Raw genomic sequence first — 20566 nt, 5'->3', positions numbered from 1 at the left:
AATCGTGTCTCTCGCACCTGCAGCCTGGGATACAAACCGTTCCTCCACCTGATCCAGCCGCAGCTGCAGCAGCTGATGGAGTCGGCGTCTGAGCAGGTGCAGCCCGAAGCTTTCCAGCCCGCCTGCCAGAGCTCCAAGCTGGGCGGCGCCGAGGGGTCCGGGGGAGCGGCGGCGCCGCGGGCCGACGACGGCAGGGGGGCGGCGGCTCCGCTGGGCCTCGTCCTGCCCTCCCTGGAGCCCGCGGGGGGGTTTCCCCGCCCCCCCTCCGAGGACGGTCCTCCCGAGCAGACCGAGGAGCAGGCGGACGAGGAGGGAGCCTACGACTGCACCTTGTCCTGAAGCACCGGGACCTCCGACCGGTGACCTTTGAACCCTCGAGAGGAGGCCGACTAGAAGCAGTGTGTGTGTGTGTGTGTGTGTGTGTGTGTGTGTGTGTGTGTGTGTGTGTGTGTGTGTGTGTGTGTGTGTGTGTGTGTGTGTGTGTGTGTGTGTGTGTGTGTGTGTGTGTGTACAGAAAGTACCTCTCCTGCAGGTTCTTACTTCAGTCAGTATTACCGGCTCTTCAGATTTGTGTCTGTGGATGAGAACCGACGGACGGACGGACGTCTCGTCTCTGAGAACAAACAAAGGTCACCGAGTGGAGTTGCTTCCCTCTCGTGGTGTTTGGAAGCTGTAGAGCGGCACACGAAAGCACCCGGCTGTTTATTTTCTTTTTCTTATTATTTCAAAGTCTCTCCAGACAAAAAGCTCCATTGTTTGTTTTGGTAAAATGCAAAGATAGAAATCAGCCTGTTGGATCATGTGGAACAAAGCTGGAGGCGCTGCGGCGTGTCCGAGCCTCCGTCAGCGTGCAGCGGTTTCATATTTTCATACCTCATGATTTTAAGATATTTTGTGATACCTTTTTTCAACGATGTGACAGTGTACGAGAGGACATTATTTTTCTATCGATCTCTCCGGTGAAAGAAAAAAAAACGCTCACGGTATGAATTCTGTGTAATTCTTTAACCTGCAGTCTAGTTTCTTACAGCTGATCAGCGCCTCTGTTCATGTAGTTTTCACGCAATGACGTCAGAATCAGCTGTCTGCACCCCCCCCCCCCCCCCCACACGGTGACACTCGCGCTACAAAAACCAAATCATCCGATGCTTTAGCAGCTTTTAAACAGTTTCCCTTCGTCTCCATCTGAGAGCTCACTACTGTTTCCTGTCATCAGCAGAGCGTTAACACTTTTGAGCTTTCCCAGGTTTCAAGAGCATCATTTGATTTCCTTATCAGGAGCATTTCATTTGAGTGATTTCTTTTCCTACATATCACCTCCTCCTCCTCCAGAAGACGTCACCGTGTGCTTCTCGTGGAGTCCTGAATGCGCCTTGTGTTCATAGTGTTGACATGATTGGTGACTTTGATCACTTGGAATTGATTTTTACTGCATTAGTCCTCATTATTCCTATTATTTATTGGCATTTTAGCTGAGGTGATAATTGCTGAATTGATAAGTTGTTGTTTTTTTTATGACTAATAACAAACTTTTCCCCCTTTTAGTAGTCAAAGTTTCTACCACACACACTAAAAGGTTCATCATGGATAAGTCAGTATTATATTGTGCAATGTATTGAAATGTTACTCAGCTTTATTTCTATTTTATTCCCCGGCTGTTTGCTTTTCATCGTCGACCAAATCATGTTGTATATCTTCGTTTTTGTCGTAGCCGTGTACGAGATGAGTTGAACTTTCTTGTCTGTATTGTTTTAAACACTTACGAAAGGGCGAAATGACGACACGGCAGCGCGTTGCTGACGTCATCCCGTTGCTCCCTGGTTTCCAACGGCGACACTAAGCGGCTCCGCTGGAAGCTTTACTTCACTTGAAAAACGGTAACTTGATGAACCAAAGACTTTACGTCCAGAGGCCTTCTGTTTTAACCGGTCGCACAAAAACACACACACACACACACACACACACACACACACACACACACACACACACACACAGCCCGCTCATCACAACCCTCCTCGCTCGGAGCTCGTGCTGACAGCATGCCAGACAATTTCCTACGGAAATGAATATTGTGGATGTTTTGACAGTTCCCGTGTCTGCGGTGAGGAGCTGCCTCCTCACCGTGTACAGTTTCAAAGTATTGACTGTTTCTCAGAGGAAAAGTTTTCTTTCTGGGCAGCAGACGTCCTCAATGCAGTGTAAAGAAACTCTTTTCTACTCAAGTCTGGTTTTCTACTTCATTTTTTTTTCCTTGTACATAAAGACCAATAAATTATTTTTAAAATGGTTATTTTGCCTCATTGAGCGCAGCTGTCTGGAGTTTTGACGTTTCAGGCTCCGTCCTGTTCATGTGGACCAAATATGTCACTTAGACCCAATAATGACCTAATGAGATTCTGGTGTTTAAGGGTCAAAGGTCACCGTCAGCTCTGTCAATCAATGCCTGTGAATCCAATTTTTCAGGAATGTCTTCGAGTGAATTTCTTCAAATTTGTCACTAATTTCGCAGCAAATTGCAAAGTTCAATATTTATGAGTTTGGACAGATATACATGTAAATTACAATTTAAGTGGTTAGCAGAGGCTAAGTGGTAATTCTAATTTTTATATCTAATCTGTTTGTAAATACATCCAGTGACACAGTAAAAAGGACAAAACAACATTAATGTAAGAAGCATTTTAATCGCTGTACAAGTGCTAAATTAATTCAAGCTTTTTGCATAATGTAAGATCATCCCGTCCATTCAAGAGATAGATACCCTGTTAACCAGATCAATCCCGATAATACCAATCACAAGAACCTGATCAATCACTGAATCCCAACTAACAAGACATATGCAAATAAAAAAACATCAATTCAAAAGGAGAAACTTCAACGTTATGTGTCAATCACAAAAAAAAAAAAAAAAAGGAACAAAATGATCAGTCTTGTTTAAAAACATCTTAAATTCACTGAGAACAGTTAGAGGAAAAAAGTCATGAAACAATATTCAGGTAACAAAAACAAATGTAATATATAAAAAAAATAACAAAGGACATCCGTCAATATTAAGACATTTCAACGTGTTTCCCAGAAAAAAAGATTTCAGTTCAATCGGCAACCGGTCACCATTTAAATTATCCTAAAAGCTAGTTTGTATTTTTACTTAACTCTAGCAGCGTGTGTGTGTGTGTGTGTGTGTGTGTGTGTGTGTGTGTGTGTGTGTGTGTGTGTGTGTGTGTGTGTGTGTGTGTGTGTGTGTGTGAGCTTCAGTTCAACAGTGGGAGCACCAACAGTGAGGAGGAGCCACTTCACAGCGTCTCCATGTTATTTCCCACATTTGCAGCAGTTCCATCCCATAATGTCACAACTATAAATTACAGTAAGACAAAAAAAAAAAAAAGTTACGTTGGTGGTTAGAAATATGAACAAGCAGATTCAACGAGCATCTTTAACTTTCTTTCTGTTCCTTCAGCCTCCAACAAAACAGGTGCCACTCTACTACAGAATTATAGAAAAATATTAATTCATATTAGTTCATAAAGCTTTTTCTCTCGAGGACATTCTGCATTCGACTGTTTCTATAGAACAGAAGAGATCGTTTAAATCTACCCGCGAGTCTTTTTTTCACATAAATGACGTACTGTAAAGACTCAACTCTGATGTCAGCTTGTAGCTTCAGCAGCTCAGTGGATGTTAACTCAAAGATCAACAGATGAAAATAAAAAAATAAAAAGCCCTGACAACTCAGAAAAGGAAAACGCATTTTCTCCCGTCGTGAAAAGATTCACGATTGAAATTTCCCCGCAGACGGAGACGCTCACGTCTTTAAAGTCAAAGCGTGTCAGTTCCTGCAGCGTCTCCCTCCTCGTTCACCGACGGACCGAAAACACCCGGCGAGGAAACAGCTGGCCGGCTGCAGAGAAACGTGCCTTCATGACGTCACTCTGGCTGGACAGGAGTTTCAGCAGCAGTCGGGAACCTCGAATTCATCAAACAGCCACAGGTCCACGTTTCAGCACATTTCAGTCCAGCAGACGGCTGCTGGTTTCTGAACACTCACACCTGAAATGTGCTGAACAACAGAAGGCTTTGACTCGGTCAAATTTGATTTGATTTGATTTGATTTGATTTGATACACTTTATTAATCCCCGAGGGGAAATTTCTTCAAATGACAGCAGCCTGATGTTCGTCTCTTCAATGACTCGAACCAAAAACACAGGTAAGGTCCTTTAAGAAGACACAAACATCGTTGATCCACGATTTCACTGATCAGCTAGATTTCTATTTCTTCTTTTTGTCTCACAGTTAAGAGTTAAACCGGCAGGTTTGAGGGAACACGGAGTCCTGACACGTCTTCGCTGCAGTCAGCTGTTGACATCAACAACAACAAGGAGGTCCGGAGAGCTTTTCTGAGGCAGATGGACTTAAAGTTTCATTCTTGATCTTCGAAGCAGCAATGAGAATCAACTTTCTGCTTTTCATCTCACAGACGAAGTGTCGGGAGGGAAAAAAAAAAAAAAAAAAAGGGAAATCTGAACATCTATGTTTCCATGACAACTGAGCAAACTCCCATCCTTTGAGAAAGACGATGTAATGCCGTCAAAAAGCTCCAGAATAGATACCGATCGTTTGCCCGTCACTTTAAAATCATCTGTGACTTTCCAGTTTTGCTCATCTGATGCATAAACAGGAAAAAGAGCATCGTGGGACGATCTGTTGACGCCGAAATCTCCCGAGACAACAACTCATACATAGAAATGCTATACGGTGCGGCACTTGATAGATTTAAGACCACTGAGACGCTTGTGTTCACCACAGTAAACATGTTGTGCATCTTTGGAAGCGAAACTTCAAGGCCTCCTTTTTCATTGTTATTTGTCAGTTTGAGTGACACGGATCACGACGGCACACAGAGCGGACAGAAGACCCGGCTGATCTCCTCCCGTGATCACGCCGAGGAGGCGAGTCCCGCCGACAGCAGGGAGCCCGCGCACCGACACCAGACTCAGAATCATCTCAGGTTAGTGGAGAGCTCCTCGAGTTGGACACTAACTGTGGAGGTAGTGCTGTCCAGCGGATCGGACACGTGTACAACAGGTCACGCTAACTGGATCGTGGTTGTGATTCTTGGGCTCGAGACATAAAGATGCAGCTCCACGTGAAATGAAGGAGAACAATGAAATGTGAATGTTCCTTCCAGCAGCACCAACGCAGAGTTTCACCTTCTGGAGGACAGAAATGGAGATGAAGTGTTTTCTGTTTAAGGTTCAACCGTTTTATTCTCTGTAAGCTGCAGCAGACTTTCGGTTTTATTATTTGACAGGTCGGTAACATCCTTATAAATTATGACTAATGTTTCATGTTCAGCTGCTGAATATATGCCAATAAAACTTCATATTCATAGAGTGATAATGGAAATATTCCAACTTGTTGACATGTTTATGTGCTGCTGCGCTCCAGAGAAGAAGAGTCGGTTCCTGAATATCTGAAGACAAACTGACACAAAACCAGAACACTTATTTTGTTGCTCCTGTGTGTTCTTGAAATTAATTATAAGATGTTTTTTTGTACGGTCAAGAATATTTTGAATTATTGTGATATTGTTTTAAGATCAGCCCTTATTGAATATGTCTCGTGATTTCTACAAAACTGCATCGTCCTTCTCAGGTAATTACACGAAAAAAAAAAAGAAGTAAACCTGTTGCTGCGTTGTTTAGTTTTCTGATATTTCACACATTTCTTTTAAGCTGGTTTTTAATGTCCTTTTGTTTTCAGGTGATTTTAGTTGTGCAACTGACTGAAAACTCAATTTTCTCCAAAGGCTGCAACTACTTTTCTGTTTGTTAGCCGTCCGAATGTGTTTTTGATTCATCATTTAGTCTATTAAACAGCAAAAAGCAGCAAGAATCCAAAGTTGATGTATTTCTGTCAGTCCAAAACCAAGTCCAAGATATTTGTTTTCCCATCATCCATATGTGGCAAACAAAAGCAGAAAATCAGAAGCAACAGATTTCTGGTGTTTTTTCTTGAAAACCAACTTCTTTCTTTTCATTGATAAATTGATGAATAATTACAGCTGTGAGTTTATTGGTGCTGCTGGAGACGCTCGTGGGATAGTCAAGTATTTCAAAATTCTTATTACAGTAATTGAAATGTAAAGAAGCGTCGCTCCCACGTGAACAGAAGCAGGTGACCGACTGTGGAGCTGCACTGCTGGTTTCCCCCCCGCTCGCCTGCCAGGCTGACGGGGGGAATAATTTCATGTCACAAGATTGTCCGTGTTTCCTCGTGAATTTCGTTCTTGTCAAACCCAAAGTGAGAATTTGCCAAAACAGGTCAGGCGAGCCGCTTCAAGAGATAAGAGACCTCTCTCTGAACTCCTCTTTAAAAGGACACCTTGACATTTTGATTGCAGCCAGATGTTTTCATTCAGCGCGGTTTGCTGCGTCTGAACTGCCAGACGTTAACATTCCTCACTGAAACACGCGGATGTGATTTTGCTGCAAATCCGCCGCCTCAGTGAGGAATGATAACAGCCACGTTCACAGTCAACTCAAAAACTATTCGCTCCTCGTAGAAGGAGTGCATGTGGATGAAACGCGACTTTCAAAGTGTCAAAGTCTCCAGTTAAAGTCGGGTCTTAGTTTCCCATCCAACGTAAATCCATCAGTATGTTACTGCACCTACAGAGAGGTGGTGGCGCTGTTTCTGCAGAGACGCACAGATCTGACAACGGCCGAGTGGTTGACTGACCGGGGGGGAGGGGGTGGGGGTGGGGGTGGGGGTGGGGGGCATGCCATGGACGTCATTCAGCAGGAGTGGAAGCATGAGAGAGGAAGAATGAGTGATGAGTGAGGGGGGAGGGTAAAGCAAAGGCACGACAGATTGAGTAGAAAAAAAACAAAAAACTTAACGGTTCGTTTCACAAACTCGGGAACGAGGCTCGTTTCAGCGGCGCGTCGGTCTGCAGGCCGACCGCTCAGCTGACCTCTGACCTCTGACCTCTGGCACGCCTCAGCTCGTCCTCCTGCTTCGGTTCGCTACGAGGCCGACTGACACAGTGGTGGGGGTCTCTGAGGCAGGCTGGGACGGAGCGTGAGAGAGAGAGAGAGAGTGTGTGTGTGTGTGTGTGTGTGTGTGTGTGTGTGTGTGTGTGTGTGTGTGTGTGTGTGTGTGTGTGTGTGTGTGTTAGTGTCAGAGTGAAAAGGCAGCAGGGCCAGTCCTCGGTATTGTTCCTTGAAATCTCTTTTCTCCGTCTCGGTCGGGTTGGGGTCGGTGGGGGGTCGGGGTCGGGGTCGGTGGGGGGGCCCGGTGGCCGTCAGCCGTCTCTGCATCAGCCTCTGTGATGTGCGACGTCCTCAGTATCGGTACATGTCATAAGTACTGACCCAGGAGGAGGGAAACGCCCACGAGGGAAACCTTCGGAGGATTTCCTCCAGCTGTGCAGTCCGCTGGTCTTCCCCGAAGAAATAGTGGGAGGATATGGCGACGGAGATCATCCCCTCGGGGCCGGAGGGGTCGGGGTCCCTGGGAGGCTGACGGACAGAGGGACAGAGGGACAAAGGGACAGAGTTAAAACCAGGACTGTTAGCGACCTAAAAAACATGTGTGGAGGGAGTTTAAGGGTCGTGGAGGTGGTCTTCGTCCTGAGGACGTGGTCTCCGTCCTGAGGACGTGGTCTCCGTCCTGAGGACGTGCATTTAGTTCAAATCTCTGATCCTCCAGTTTAAACATTTGATTTTTTTTATTTTATTCACTTTATTAATCCCCGAGGGGAAAGTTCTTCACTACAGCAGGGGGGCTCTCAGGGGGGGCTCTCAGGGGGGCTCTCAGGGGGGGCTCTCAGGGGGGGCTCTCAGGGGGAGCTGCTGCAGCAGGCTGCCACTAGCGCGGCGCCAGGTAACCTGACCTGAGGTGCATGTTTTTGGATTTTCTCATGTCCTAATCCGACGCCGTCAGCTGATGAACTGAAGAACTCCAGAAATGTCAGGAATGAAAAGAATTATTCAAAAAAAAAAAAAAAAAAAATCCTCTGAGTCTGAACGCTGTTTAATCCGTTTGGATTCAAAGAGGAACTTCAGGCTGTCAAATGTTCAACAGGTGATTTACGTGTTGCTGTTGGCACGGCAACAGTCTCAAACAAGTTACAGGAGAAGGAGACACCGCTCATGTCTTCATGATAATATGAGCCAGAGGGAAAACAATCTGACGACTTAACATGTAAATATTAAGTGGATTCGTGTGTTTTCCAAAATTTGGACACTTCCTTGAAATACACAAATTATAACACATTTAAATTACCGAGGGATGCATCTGATTTTTAACACCAAAAGAACATTCGCCATCAAAAAAGTAAAAGTGAACTCCGATGGCGTCACCTCCACTCACCTTAAAAGAATGTTAACAGGTACGAGAAGTACGACAGGTGTGTTTATCTGCAGCCGGTACCTGTATCTCAAACCAGAAGGTCCACGTGGGGGCGTCCAGGCCGTGGGAATAGAAGACAAAGTATTCTCCACTCGGGTCGAACTGAGGCGTCCCGTCTCCGAAGGACCAGGTGGAGAGACTGGCGCCCCGGTGAGGCATCAGATACAGGGACATGTGGCTGGGACCTGCAGGACACAGGACAGCACCAACAGTAAGGACCTTTACTTTAATCTATCTCATCTATCAGCTGATTTATGAGCCAAGTTTGCGTGATGTGACTCAGTTCTTCCACTTTCTGCAGCCACCCGTCTCCATCCGTGTCGGTTCGGTTACATGAAGGGCTCCTGACCTTTCACACTGAACACCATCTTGACGGTTCCCCAGCTCGTCTCTTCTCTGGACGTCAGGCTGAACTCCACCGGAGAGCTCGGAGACACTTCTGCAGCAGGAAGGTACCAGTTCTTCCTACAAACGTGCCACAGTACTCGTGAAGGTGATGTTTAAAGTAGAAATGAAAGCAGGCTTGGTCGTGCTACAGCTGACAATAGTGTTGTTGTAGTACTGACTTGCTGAGGAACTTGACGGGCAGGAACCAGGGGTATCCGCAGAAGGGCCGGTCCTCCCGGCAGTGGGTCCGGATGCTGTCGTTGATCTCGGGTATGTGGGGCGTGACGTGCTGCATGCCGGTGTAGTCGAAGCTGTTTATCCACAGACCGGAGTCTCGGCTCTCCAGCTGCCCCTGCAGGTTGTGGAGGGTCCGTGTTGTGTGCTGCAGGCAGAGATTCATCAATTCAGCTCGCTTTCCTTCAACCTGCCTCCTGCTGCAGCGGTTTCACTCGCTGAATCTCGATAGAAAGATTTAATGGAGCTCAATAGAGACGTCAGTGACGTCACTCACTGCTTTGGGAACTGACGGTTTTTATGAAACCATCAACCGCAAGATGTTTAATTAAGATCTTCTAATGCGTGCACCTGCATGTCTTCTGCCACTTGTGCTTCCTTCGTTTAATTGAGGCAATTTTTCTGACTTTCAAAACAACGTTTTCACATTTCTTTAAAGAGCGATGAAAGTGTGAAGCTGCAGGAGGAACTTTGAATCGGTTGATGATCAACCTATAAAAGCTTTTTTGACTGTGACTTCTATTTCTTCCACTTTCCGTGCAGCTGTAGTCGATTGTTTAGAAATGTCTGTTTGTATTTAGTAATTATATCTTCTATACCTTATGCAAATTGACGATACTGTTTATTTCGATCTGCTTAGTTTTAACTCATGTTGCTCTTTTTCTATTCAGATAAAACCAACTACTCATTCATGTCCTGTGCTCTTTGTGTCTGACTGTTCATCTTCACCTGGAAACAAGTCGGCCAACAGTCTGCAGTATTTCACAACATTGAGTTTTACAGTGACTTCAAAAAGCAAAGTAGAAACATTTGCATAATTTATAGCCTCCATCCAGCCAATGATTGGACTTGTGTTTCTCTTGGATACGAGTGTCTGTGTGTGATTTGTAACTCTGAACCTGCAGGAAGACTCTCTTTGGTCGCGGGCTGTCTTGACTGCCTGAATAAGGAAAGAGGACCCCGGAGGAAACCACCAGGAACATGACGACGAAGACCGAGCCCAGACCGGCCAGAATCCACTTCGTGCTCCGGACCAAATAGATGAAATGCAGCTGAGTCAGACAAAAAAAAAAATCTGTTACCGAGCTGCTATTTTAAAAGGACAGAAAATGTAGCAAGAAGCCTAAAACACAGTCTTTAAGATTTACATAAAATTTTACTACTACAATTAAACAGTTTGCTCAAACAAATGTTTCAGCCAGACGATTCAAAACAGTTGTTCAGTCATGTACAATTTATTCTTGCTTTAAAATAAAGATCCAGAGTAGTTACACATCGTTGTATCCAAGGTGGGAATACTCACAAAATAAGAGGAGAGGAAGATGGTTGCCAGGGTGACCAAGGAGGCCAGCACCACCTCGGGGGGGATCTCCGTGCCACTGCGGCCCATGATGGGCGTGAAAATCTCAAACACCACCCAGATGAGGAACATGAAGTGGATGTAGGGCAGCGCCAGGCCGAACAGGTAGAGGACGCTGTATTTCACTGACGCTCCTGGAAATAAAGAGTAAAGAGTTTGTCAGACCAAACTGACCCGGCCGAGGATCACACCGTCAGCCTGGAGTTTCAACTACATCTTAAAAACATGTCCCGATCTCTCGTATTTGTTAAACAGGGTTGATCTGGGGTGGAGTCTTTACCTCTGTGTTTAAATTCCCTCGCCAGCAGGATTCGGGTGGCCAGAGGGAATGCTACCATCAGCATGGGCACGTAGGCCGAACACAAGCCCTGATGGGTCAACCACACCAGGCTGCAGCACCACAGCAGCAAGCTCACGTCGAAGAAGAGGTCGCCCAGCTCCACCAGACGGACTCCCTGCGTGGGCAAAACACACAAACACAAGCAGGTCAGAGATGTTGGTGCTGCTTTGATAGTCGGGAATCAACTGATGAGCACTTAAGGAAAAAAAAAAAAAAAAAGGCTCATCAATTACACTGATGTGAAACATATTTAGCATCTTAATTCAAATGATTTACCCTCCATATTCAATGCAGGTTTATCGTGTTTATTTGTAATTATTTATTAGTAAAAGTCGTTTGACATCGAAGAAGTTATTTTTTGCTGGCATCATCTTATTTAAACTGCAGAGAAGATAATCACTAACTAAACAAGAACAAAGAATCAATGACATGAGGTGGTATTTTGTACTTCCTACATCCCCTCTGACATATCCTGAAGCTAAAACTCTGAAATAAAGGAGCCGTGAGTGCATCACTGGCTGAGCAAATTGTATTTGAAATCTTCAAACTTTCAGGACTGATGATTTGTGTCTGCTTTATTAAATCAAATCCACGAGTCACAACTAGACTTTTTTGTTGTTGAAGAAAATACCAAGCAGAATTAGAGCAAAGATACGCTCTGTTCTGTTAATAGAGATTTTGTTTCATTGAAGCGTTATGTAATCTGGGACAAAGGTTAGTCTGTGTCCTTTCTGGAGAGCAGCCAGGATATGCTGCAGTTCATATTGTGGTAAACGGCAGCTCCAGATGAAAATCAACTTTCTGCAGTGGTATCAACTCTTAATGTACACTTCTCTTTACTCCACGTGAAAAACACAACATGTCCATCGAAACGCAAACATCTGTCTCTAAAAGGTACAAAAGACTTTCACCAGAATAAAAGTCTCCCTTTAACGAATGCACGAAATATGTTTTGCTTTAAGCAGAGATGCCGAAGAAACCATAAGATGCTCCCTCCTGCTCTGACTATCAGAAACCACAGAGACAACACCGTGTTGTGAATCTTTATTTGGTGAATGACTGTGTGCATGTGACTGACAGATGACTGACTGTCAGCACCTCCACAGTTTTATTATCACACAGACAGACAAACACACAAAGAGCGACTGTTCTGTAATCTGCGAGGAGGAAGAGGAACCGTCGGGCTTTCTCCTCTCTGCTCTTCACTTCTTATTAAATGGGAGCTGAACGAGAAATGTTTTCCTCATATCTCTTTACCTCCAAAAATAAATGAAAAGCAGGAACGAGAGGGGTTAGTACCGCTTTCATTATGCTCGACTGAACGAAATGTTCACGAGATGTATCTTTCAAGATATTAATTTACTTTCAGCGTCAAATATTTCAACACTCACCTTTGACTAATCACATTTCTGCCCCTCAATAAATACAACTGTGATTTAGAAAGAAGCTCCATCTTCAGCGCTGATGGAAGATGTGGAATAAAACAAGATTGACTAAGGTTTCATAATTAGTGTTTCTGATCCGTCTCGTGTTCATTTTACAACAAATTTACAGGCCACTTCAACACCATCGACCGTTTCCTGTTTTAAACTTGCTGTCCTAAGTTTAAGGAAACTCCATCACCTACCCCGTAGTACAGGTTCTTGGCCAGCGTGTGGACGAGGATCATCTTGCCGGTGGCTGCAGCTCCGTACAGGCAGATGGAGGCGTAGAAATGGTTGTACCAGAACATGGAGCGGCCCAACAGAGTGACGAGCAGGGCCACGATCAGCACCGACAGCAGGGTGACAAACCAGCTCAGCACTGCTACACCTGTGGCGCAGGCCAGATCTCGAACATAGCGCCATCCTGAGGCCAGATGGATGAAAGACAAAAAACAAACAGATGCATTAACGTGTCATCAAGTTCTTCTACAGAACAATGAAACCAGCGAGTGAAGACATTAGACCTGAAACCATACATCGGGACCATACAAACCTCACCCTGCATTTTTCAAGAGAAAGTCACAAAGAGGAAAACCCACAACTCACACAACCGGCACAGGAAATGAAATGACATGACACATCCACGACAGGAAGCAGCAACCTACCCCCGTTGCCAGGCAGTGAGGCTCTCTTGGCCAGATAGAGGAAGGTGAACGTGGCGACCATGTAGTTGAGGATGGTCCCGACACGTGCCGGGTAAGCCACGACTACGACCCCCAGCAGGTCGAAAAATACCATGTTGCCATGACGATACTCTGAGGAGTCGGCCAACTTCTCTGACATTACCAGGTACTTCAGGACCGCCAGGATGTTGTCGCCTAGAAACAGGAAGCGAGGAGAGATGTGAAGAAATTCAAAGCAATATAGAGTCGCAGTACATCGACTGGAGAGACAACAGAACAACTAGGACCGTTGCTCAGTTATAGTTGGAGGTTTCCACCATTTGTAATTCTACTCCCACAATCAGAGGAAGTATGTGACTTAATATGAAAGTAATATCTTCACTATCATCTGACGACATCATTCGATAGTGACCTATATCACTTTCTTTTATTTATTTAATGGTGACTCAGTGTAACTGGCTGACCTGCAGAACCGGCTTCAGAGCTGACAAACAGACAGAAGTTTCTGCAGCAATAAAACCATGTTTACACGAACATGAAAAATGTAAAATACAAGACACAGCACAGACAAGCAAATAATGGTTTCTGTGTTGAGCCTTAAATTCTTCAATTGTTTAATTTCTCTATTAGGTTATATGTCATATTATTGGTAACTAGAGTATATAAACAGTTATGAAAGATTAATGGAGGAACATTCAGAATGTAAATCATACTGTAATCACTGCTAACACATCTCGACCCTCATACTCACACAACGGTTTGTTTTGTGAGAGGATGATAAGAAATCAGGATGGAGAATCGAGAAAGTGTGTGTGTGTGTGTGTGTGTGTGTGTGTGTGTGTGTGTGTGTGTGTACTGTGTACACATGGAGGCAGCAGTATGGAGATCAGCACAGACAAAAGAAACTCAGCTTCTCACTCGCGCACGCGCGCGCACACACATACAGACACACACACACACACACACACACACACACACACACACACACACACACACACACACACACACACACACACACACACACACACACACAGAGAAGAGACAAAGCTCAGTTGTTCTTCCGCCTGGTGGGCTCACTCCGACCAAACAGTGTCAACAACTGAGTGCACAACAACAACTACTTGTTCATGTAGCGTTCACTGCTTATGATGAAACCACAACTTTGCTTCCTGAATTTCTCCAAGACAAAACCAAAATTGATAAGAAAGATAAGACAAACGTGTAAAAAGTCATATATTGTGATTTTGTCTGCAGTAACATGGTTATATTGCTGTGCCCTTATTGATAGTTGTTTTGTTTTTTTCATCTTTAGAAAACAGATCGAGGCACGCTGCCACGCTTCGTCCAGACGCCGAGCCGTCAGGTAGATTTTTTTTAAGAGGAGGCCGAGAATGTGCCGAGTTCATCACAAGCTTCAAAAGAGCTACTGGTGGTATCTTCATCGTCTGTGCTGTGGCCCACTCTCCACCTCACAAAACTCTCCTGCCTCCTTCTTCACAGACTAAAAATACCGTCTCCCACCCTCTGAAATCTCACCATCTCTAATAATTCATGCCTTTCGTGGCGAGTTGCTGCGCCGGGTGGAAGAGGAGCGAGGTGTCCAGTAGCTGAGCGAGAGAGCAAAGATGCCAACTGTCTCCGTTTTTTAGTGCTGACTGACTGGATTCTCTGCTAAGTAAAGCAAAATAATTCAGCAACACAGACGCGAGATAAATGAGGGCAACAGCCTGCAGCCGGTGTGTGTGTGTGTGTGTGTGTGTGTGTGTGTGTGTGTGTGTGTGTGTGTGTGTGTGTGTGTGTGTGTGTGTGTGTGTGTGTGTGTGTGTGTGTGTGTGTGTGTGTGTGTGTGTGTGTGTGTGTGTGTGTGTGTGTGTATCTCTAAGTCCTCCGTGCTGAAAAAGAGATCAAAGAACTGCTGACCGGCCTCCGACTGGAGGACAAAACAAATACACAGCATGTGTCCGTGACAAAAAGATGACGCTGCAGTGACCGCTCTCTCCTTGACACACACACACACACACACACACACACACACACACACACACCCTGCTGAATCTATTCAAACTGTTAAATAAAAGCGGATCACATGTTTATGTGTGAGGTCAGACGTGTACCGGCTCTCTGGATGGAGTCGGTCAGGATCCTGTTGGCCGTGTCGTACTTGGTGTGGTAGATGAAACCATTTTCAATGAAAGCCAGATCGATGCCTGTTAAACCAAAAAGAGAAAATAATCCAGTTGAAGTGTCAGGGAGTGAAAGCATGTTTGCTTTGTTTGTCTATAACACACTGGATTTTCCTTTTTTAACTTTGACATACCTCCATTATGAATTTATCTAGTGCCCTCTAATGATTGCTGGTCTCACCTGGGATGTTTCCAAAGTCCCTGTAGATGCGGAAGTCGGTGTCAGAGGGGATGATGCCGCTCTGAAAGACCTCCTGGCCGACCACCGAGGCGAAGGGGTGCTTGGCTGCGTTCACGTAGGCCTGAACCAACCACGGGTTCTCTGGACCTTCAAGGGAGGAAAAGCCTGAGATGTTTTGGATACTGAACAGTAGTTTGTAACAGAGTAATCATTGTGTAGACAAAGATATATATTTATATAATAATGCAGATACAATCGGTATATAATACAAACCATGTCAGGACTGTTCAGACATTAGTAACACGTAAAACTGCGCCGCATTCTTTGCAGGCTTTTCCATACGTATAAATAAGTATAGATAGTTGGCTAAAAGTGTGGTGCTTTTTAAAGTAATGCTAAGGTGAGGCCCGTTTATCAAACATGATGGGTACAGACCTGTCTGGAAAACAACCTCTTTGCCTCCAACACCTGCAGCCTCCAGGTTAATGAAGGCTCGCACCTGCTTGGCCCAGGGATGCTGAGTAATGAAACCGTGACTCGCCTGATAGAGAAATAAAAAAATAAATCAAGACAAGAGGAGGAAAGTAAGAATGAGGCAGAAAAACTAAGAAAAACAAAATGAGAGAAGCTTTAAATAAAGTTTGTGTGGACAGGCTACATCCAGATAGCACGGCACGTGTCCTGTGTTTTACCTGCAGTATATTTTCCTCCGCCCCGTTAAAGAGGAAGATAACCCCATGGTGAAGAGGAGTGGACTGGTTGGACAGAGAGTGGAGGACTTCCAGCATCACTGCACAGCTCACTGCATCGTCACTGGCACCTAAAACCAGGAAACCAGCGAACGTGTGTCAGGAATGCTAAACAGGGAGCTCCCAGTTACCTTCCACATTTCTATCAGGCGGTAGAAATGTGTTTACACACAAACAGGCATGTAATCGTGCATCAGTATGACCCGCTTATCGTGACCCAGTGGAGATAAAAAAGAAATACCCAGATGGTGGAGATAAAAAACGCTGAGCACAAACGCATGAGAATGAAGGAAGCCAGCCTCGAGTGGAAACGTGAAGAATGCGACAAGTTGGCTAAAAACTCAGCTCCCACTGCTGGTTGGTGAGAGCACAAAAAAAGAAAGCAGAAAAGAGCATGTGAACGGGGGCATGTGATGCAGAAAGATTAGACAGGTTAGTGTGAGGAACAGTTTACTGAGAATAAATGCAAAGAAAGGGAAGATTGACCTCGAGATCAGAGAGCTAAACTGAGACATCATGTGCTCTGGATTTCTAGACATGCGCTCATGAAGTGTGTGTGTGTGTGTGTGTGTGGGGGGGGGGGGTTCACTGTCCATCCGGGTACCATTCATGCTTCTGTCCCGGTCACTTATGTCCGCCGCATATTAATCCATGACCATGAAAGGCCGGTAGGTTCATCTGTGCATGTTAGCTTTAACTGGATGAATCGTACTGTAGGTGCTTTGAATTAAACCGTCAGCTGACCTGCGCCTACGTTCAACCTACGAGGAAATAAAAATGTGCAAAACAAGGCACCGCCTGTCTTTATTCTCCCCCTTTTTTTTTTTCCATCGATATTTTTTTACACTCACAAATATTTTGAGTTCCAAGAAATCAAAGTCCTGGCAGGCAGCAGAAGACATGAAAAGGCACGAGTATCTTCCTGCATCTTATGGTCCACACCTCTTGGGTCAATTTCCTTTTACCGGAGAAGCTGTGTGTGAAAATTTATGTGTGTGTGTGTGTGTGTGTGTGTGTGTGTGTGTGTGTGTGTGTGTGTGTGTGTGTGTGTGTGTGTGTGTGTGTGTGTGTGTGTGTGTGTGTGTGTGTGTGTGTGTGTGTGCGTGCGTGTGTGTAGGGAAAACATGCCTCCCCAGCAGGCTGAAGGGCGTGTAGTTAAACAGTGAAAAATTCCTGAATTAAAACCAGACAAAGACGCGATGGCTCCAGGCTGAAATGTGCCACCTATCTTTAGCAAACAAGCACAAAGTCGCTGTTTGTGATGCATTAAGTTTTCTAGATTGCCTGGCTGTTGCCGTCTAAATTTCACGCCGTGTAGTCCACATGACAAGCGCACAACACGGGACACAAACGAGGATATTAATATCACAGACTAATTGAGAACTTGCATGTTGGGAGTTGGAAGGATTTGTGAGGATACAGCCAAAAGCAAGAGATTTAAAAGGTTAATCATTATCCTCTGGGGACGTTAAACTTCTGTACCAAATTAAACACACAAAAAAAACCAGCCAGTAATTGTTCAAATATGTCACTTCAAAAGAAAAATGTGAACTTGATGATGACCAAAGTCAGCAGGTTTCATCCTTTGAGGACCATGAACGACAATTTCATGATGATACTTTCAATAGGCGCTTTGATTATGCAATCTAGAAAAAACAATACATAAACATTGGCAAAAACACTTCCAATGTTCCTTACAGCTTTTTAGAGTTACATATCCACAAAGTACTGATCCTCTTTACTCAACATCCTCAACAGCCAACAAACAACAACAAATCCTCAGTGAAAGTGCACAGATTCACAAAAATGAATCAGTACAAAAATGGCACACTTAAAAAAACCGATTTGATCAAATACGCAGGAGTTATTACAGAAGAATATTCTGATCCATCGAGTTCAAGACTGACATTTGGAAACCGGTTCAAATTTGGCCTCGAGGCGTTTTCTGCATGTACCAACATGGGAGCTTTAAACCTTTATCATAAATAAAATGAATATAAAAAGTTCCAGCACTTTCAGTGCTCACATAAGCAAAAGGAAAACCTGTTAAGTAAATAAGAAGGACTGTTTTTGTACCGGGACTGTTGGCCACTGTGTCGAAGTGGCAGTTGGCCAGCATGAAGTGCTGCGAGCCGCCTTTGGGCTCCAGCCGGACCACGATGTTGGTGACGCGGTCGTAGAAGCTGGTGAAGCCTCCGAGGAAGTCGATGGAGAAAGAGCCGGTGGGACGCTGCACATCGACGGTGAGTTGATGGGTGCCGGCTGCCATCTCCAGCCGGATCTCCTCAATCTGCTCCAACAAGTAGCCCACCGTCAGGACCTCGTTCTCGTGGCTGCCCACCGGCCGCGGCCCGACGCTGGTGATCCGCTCCAGGTGCCGTCTCCATTGTGAGGTGAAGGAAGAGCAAAAAGGGAACAAGAGAGAAAGAGAATATTAATGAGTGAAAACTCGTGAAATTGATAAATGCATTTCCTGAAGATATGGATGAGCTTGCTGACATGGTTGCAGACAGATGCACATGGTTTGTACATGTGCATAGCTGCAGGTGTGTTTGTGAGACCGCTGGCTGTGTCGAATTACAAAATATTTGTGCACCCATACTCAAGATTTTCTATTGGTGATGATGCTCAAACATCTCCGGCTCCAAAATGACATTATTTTACCGTATTTGGAGGAAGCTCAGCTTTTATCCCATCAACTAGAGACAATAAGTCAAATTAGAAATTCACTTTTAAAAGCAAACATCGTTGCTATGAGTTACAGCCACTGCTCTGACACAGCTGGATTGCAGTGAGATTTGTTTCTGAGCATTTCTTCCTCGTCACTGCACAGACTTCCTTAAAAAAAAGTAGAAAAGGAAATAAAGCAGAGATGCCCGACACGGGCCAGAAGAAAGAGAAGAGCACGTGCTTCTTCTCCTTTTTTCTTTAAAAGAAAACAGCTGCTGCAGGTATTTTGTTCCTGCTGTTCGTGAAACATCCAGAGCTGCCTCGGCTTCCCACGCCAGTAAAAGTGCTGCAGTTGTAACGGATGTTTAAAGTCAACTTTAGAAGTGGTGAGGGAATAATTTGTGTCTTTAAACCAGGAAGGATGTGTTGTAGTCCAGCCGGGTTAAAAACAGAAAATGTCTGTTTATCCCATTTCTCTTGCTAGTGCCCCACCCCTCCCCCCTCCCGACAAAAAAAACCATCACAAAGTCTTCTGCTGCATGCAGTTTCTTCTTAATTTGTACCAAATGATATCACAGATGTCTGAGCTGCTGCCTGCAGTGACTGTGTTACGCTCATAATTCGAATCTGGATTTGCAGGTCATGGACTCCTGAAAGCCGTGATTGTGCCCAAAGAAGCTCAGAGAGCTCTAATCAGTTCAAATGCAGCATGCCTGACTCATTCACGGAGCAAAGCAGCCAAATGATGGCAAATCCTGCCGCCCGGCTCTTTTAAGAGCTCGACCGCGGCCCTGCTGACCTCCGATTCAGCGCCGTAATCCCTCCGTCTCGCTGGTCCTTTAATCTGAACAGTTTCTTCTAAAGAACAGGCTGCATTTTTCATTCATCAATCTGACCAGTATTTGATCGAATCAATAAAGTGTTTGGAGGAGCAGGGCTGCCACCGACAGTTCCTGGCATTATTGATCAATCTGGTGATATTTTAAAATAACCGATAAATCATTTATTCTGCATCCTGTCAGGTTTCCAGAGGTGATGTCTATAAATGGCTCTTTTCTTCCCACTACAAGGCCAACGACCCAAAGAGATGAGGATTTAAATGAGTAAGAACAGCTGACTACACAGATGCAACAGCTGTGCTCATATTTACTATTATGAGATAACAGAAATGAAACATTAAATCAGTGTCTTTATTAAAAAAAAAAAAACACCTTATTTGTTTGTTTATTATTGTGCTTCCTGTCCTTTCCATTGTCTTCCAACGTTTCATGGTATATTTCATGTTTGATGAAAGTCCCTTTTGATTGAACCACAAATAAACAAAACTAGTTTTAGTTGACCTCAAAAAAACAACAAAAAAACGGACTTTTTGAGCCTTTCAGAAGTTTAAACTTGGTGTTTACGTCTCGTTTGAACAGACGAACAGCAGCGGGAGGGATCACCGGTGTCCCGCCTGCATGGACACCTGTCCGCCTGTACCTTGGAGGTAAAGGTGGACCGGAAGAGACACCCGGCAGTGGTCTCCAGGCAGGTCGGAGCTCCGCTGCCCCGAGCCCATGAGCAAACACGCTGAAGCTAAAGGAGCTTGTATTTGTTTGAAAGCTCACCTGGCTCTGACCGCGTTGAACTCGCCGGTCGGTTTTCCAATGACAAGCTGCTGCAGCGACAAGTGAACGAGTCCCCACAGCAGCAGCACGAACAGCGCGACCAGCGCAGCCGCGAGTCCTTCCCGCAGCAGCTCCAGCCTCACGGCGGGCTTCCTCTTCGGGTCTCCGCTGCAGCCGTTATTCCCGCACCGGTCCGGGGAGCCGTCGTAGTCTGGAGCTACATACTGCTGTGTCCCGGAGGCTTTTATTCTCCGGACGGTGGTGTCGCTCTCCATTTCCGAGCCAGCGGTTCATCAGCAGCGAGCGTCGCTTTCGGCCGTCGCTCTTTTTCCTTCTCT

General features: G+C 45.2%; 2 protein-coding genes across 4 annotated transcripts in view; one reads left to right on the top strand and one right to left on the bottom strand.

Annotated features, from left to right (window-relative positions):
* Positions 1-2290, top strand: part of ric1 (RIC1 homolog, RAB6A GEF complex partner 1) — a 28389-nt gene extending 26099 nt beyond the window's left edge. For all 3 annotated transcript variants that reach the window (XM_069713781.1, XM_069713780.1, XM_069713782.1), the window contains one exon: positions 24-2290. In XM_069713781.1, coding sequence (XP_069569882.1) covers positions 24-339 — 316 coding nt within the window. In that variant the 3' untranslated portion in view covers positions 340-2290. The remainder of the gene's footprint in view (positions 1-23) is intronic.
* Positions 2291-6844: 4554 nt separating this feature from the next.
* LOC138629846 (endoplasmic reticulum metallopeptidase 1) lies at positions 6845-20554 on the bottom strand. Its single transcript, XM_069713806.1, has 15 exons — positions 20229-20554; positions 18028-18332; positions 15895-16022; positions 15638-15743; positions 15203-15349; positions 14953-15045; positions 12821-13033; positions 12359-12579; positions 10672-10846; positions 10335-10525; positions 9931-10083; positions 8977-9179; positions 8760-8875; positions 8432-8595; positions 6845-7518 (listed from the first exon to the last, which is right to left on the bottom strand). The coding sequence occupies exons 1-15, from the start codon at positions 20501-20503 to the stop codon at positions 7342-7344; spliced, it is 2667 nt and encodes an 888-aa protein (XP_069569907.1). The 5' UTR covers positions 20504-20554; the 3' UTR covers positions 6845-7341.
* Positions 20555-20566: the final 12 nt, after the last annotated feature.

Source organism: Brachyistius frenatus, unplaced genomic scaffold (genome assembly GCF_029030835.1).
Source record: "Brachyistius frenatus isolate BFR_SWC_R1_liver_20210118 unplaced genomic scaffold, ASM2903083v1 Contig_122, whole genome shotgun sequence".
Lineage (NCBI taxonomy): Eukaryota > Metazoa > Chordata > Actinopteri > Embiotocidae > Brachyistius > Brachyistius frenatus.
The sequence above is the reverse complement of the archived record's forward strand: the minus strand, read 5'-3'. Positions and strand labels throughout refer to the sequence as shown.

Coding starts and splice junctions, on each gene's coding strand:
- LOC138629846 (XM_069713806.1), bottom strand. CDS start 20,503: ATGGAGAGCGACACCACCGTCCGGAGAATAAAAGCCTCCGGGACACAG. Junction 10,084..10,334: donor TCTTCCTCTCCTCTTATTTT/GTGAGTATTCCC, acceptor TGTCTGACTCAG/CTGCATTTCATCTATTTGGT. Junction 8,596..8,759: donor GATGGTGTTCAGTGTGAAAG/GTCAGGAGCCCT, acceptor TGTGTCCTGCAG/GTCCCAGCCACATGTCCCTG.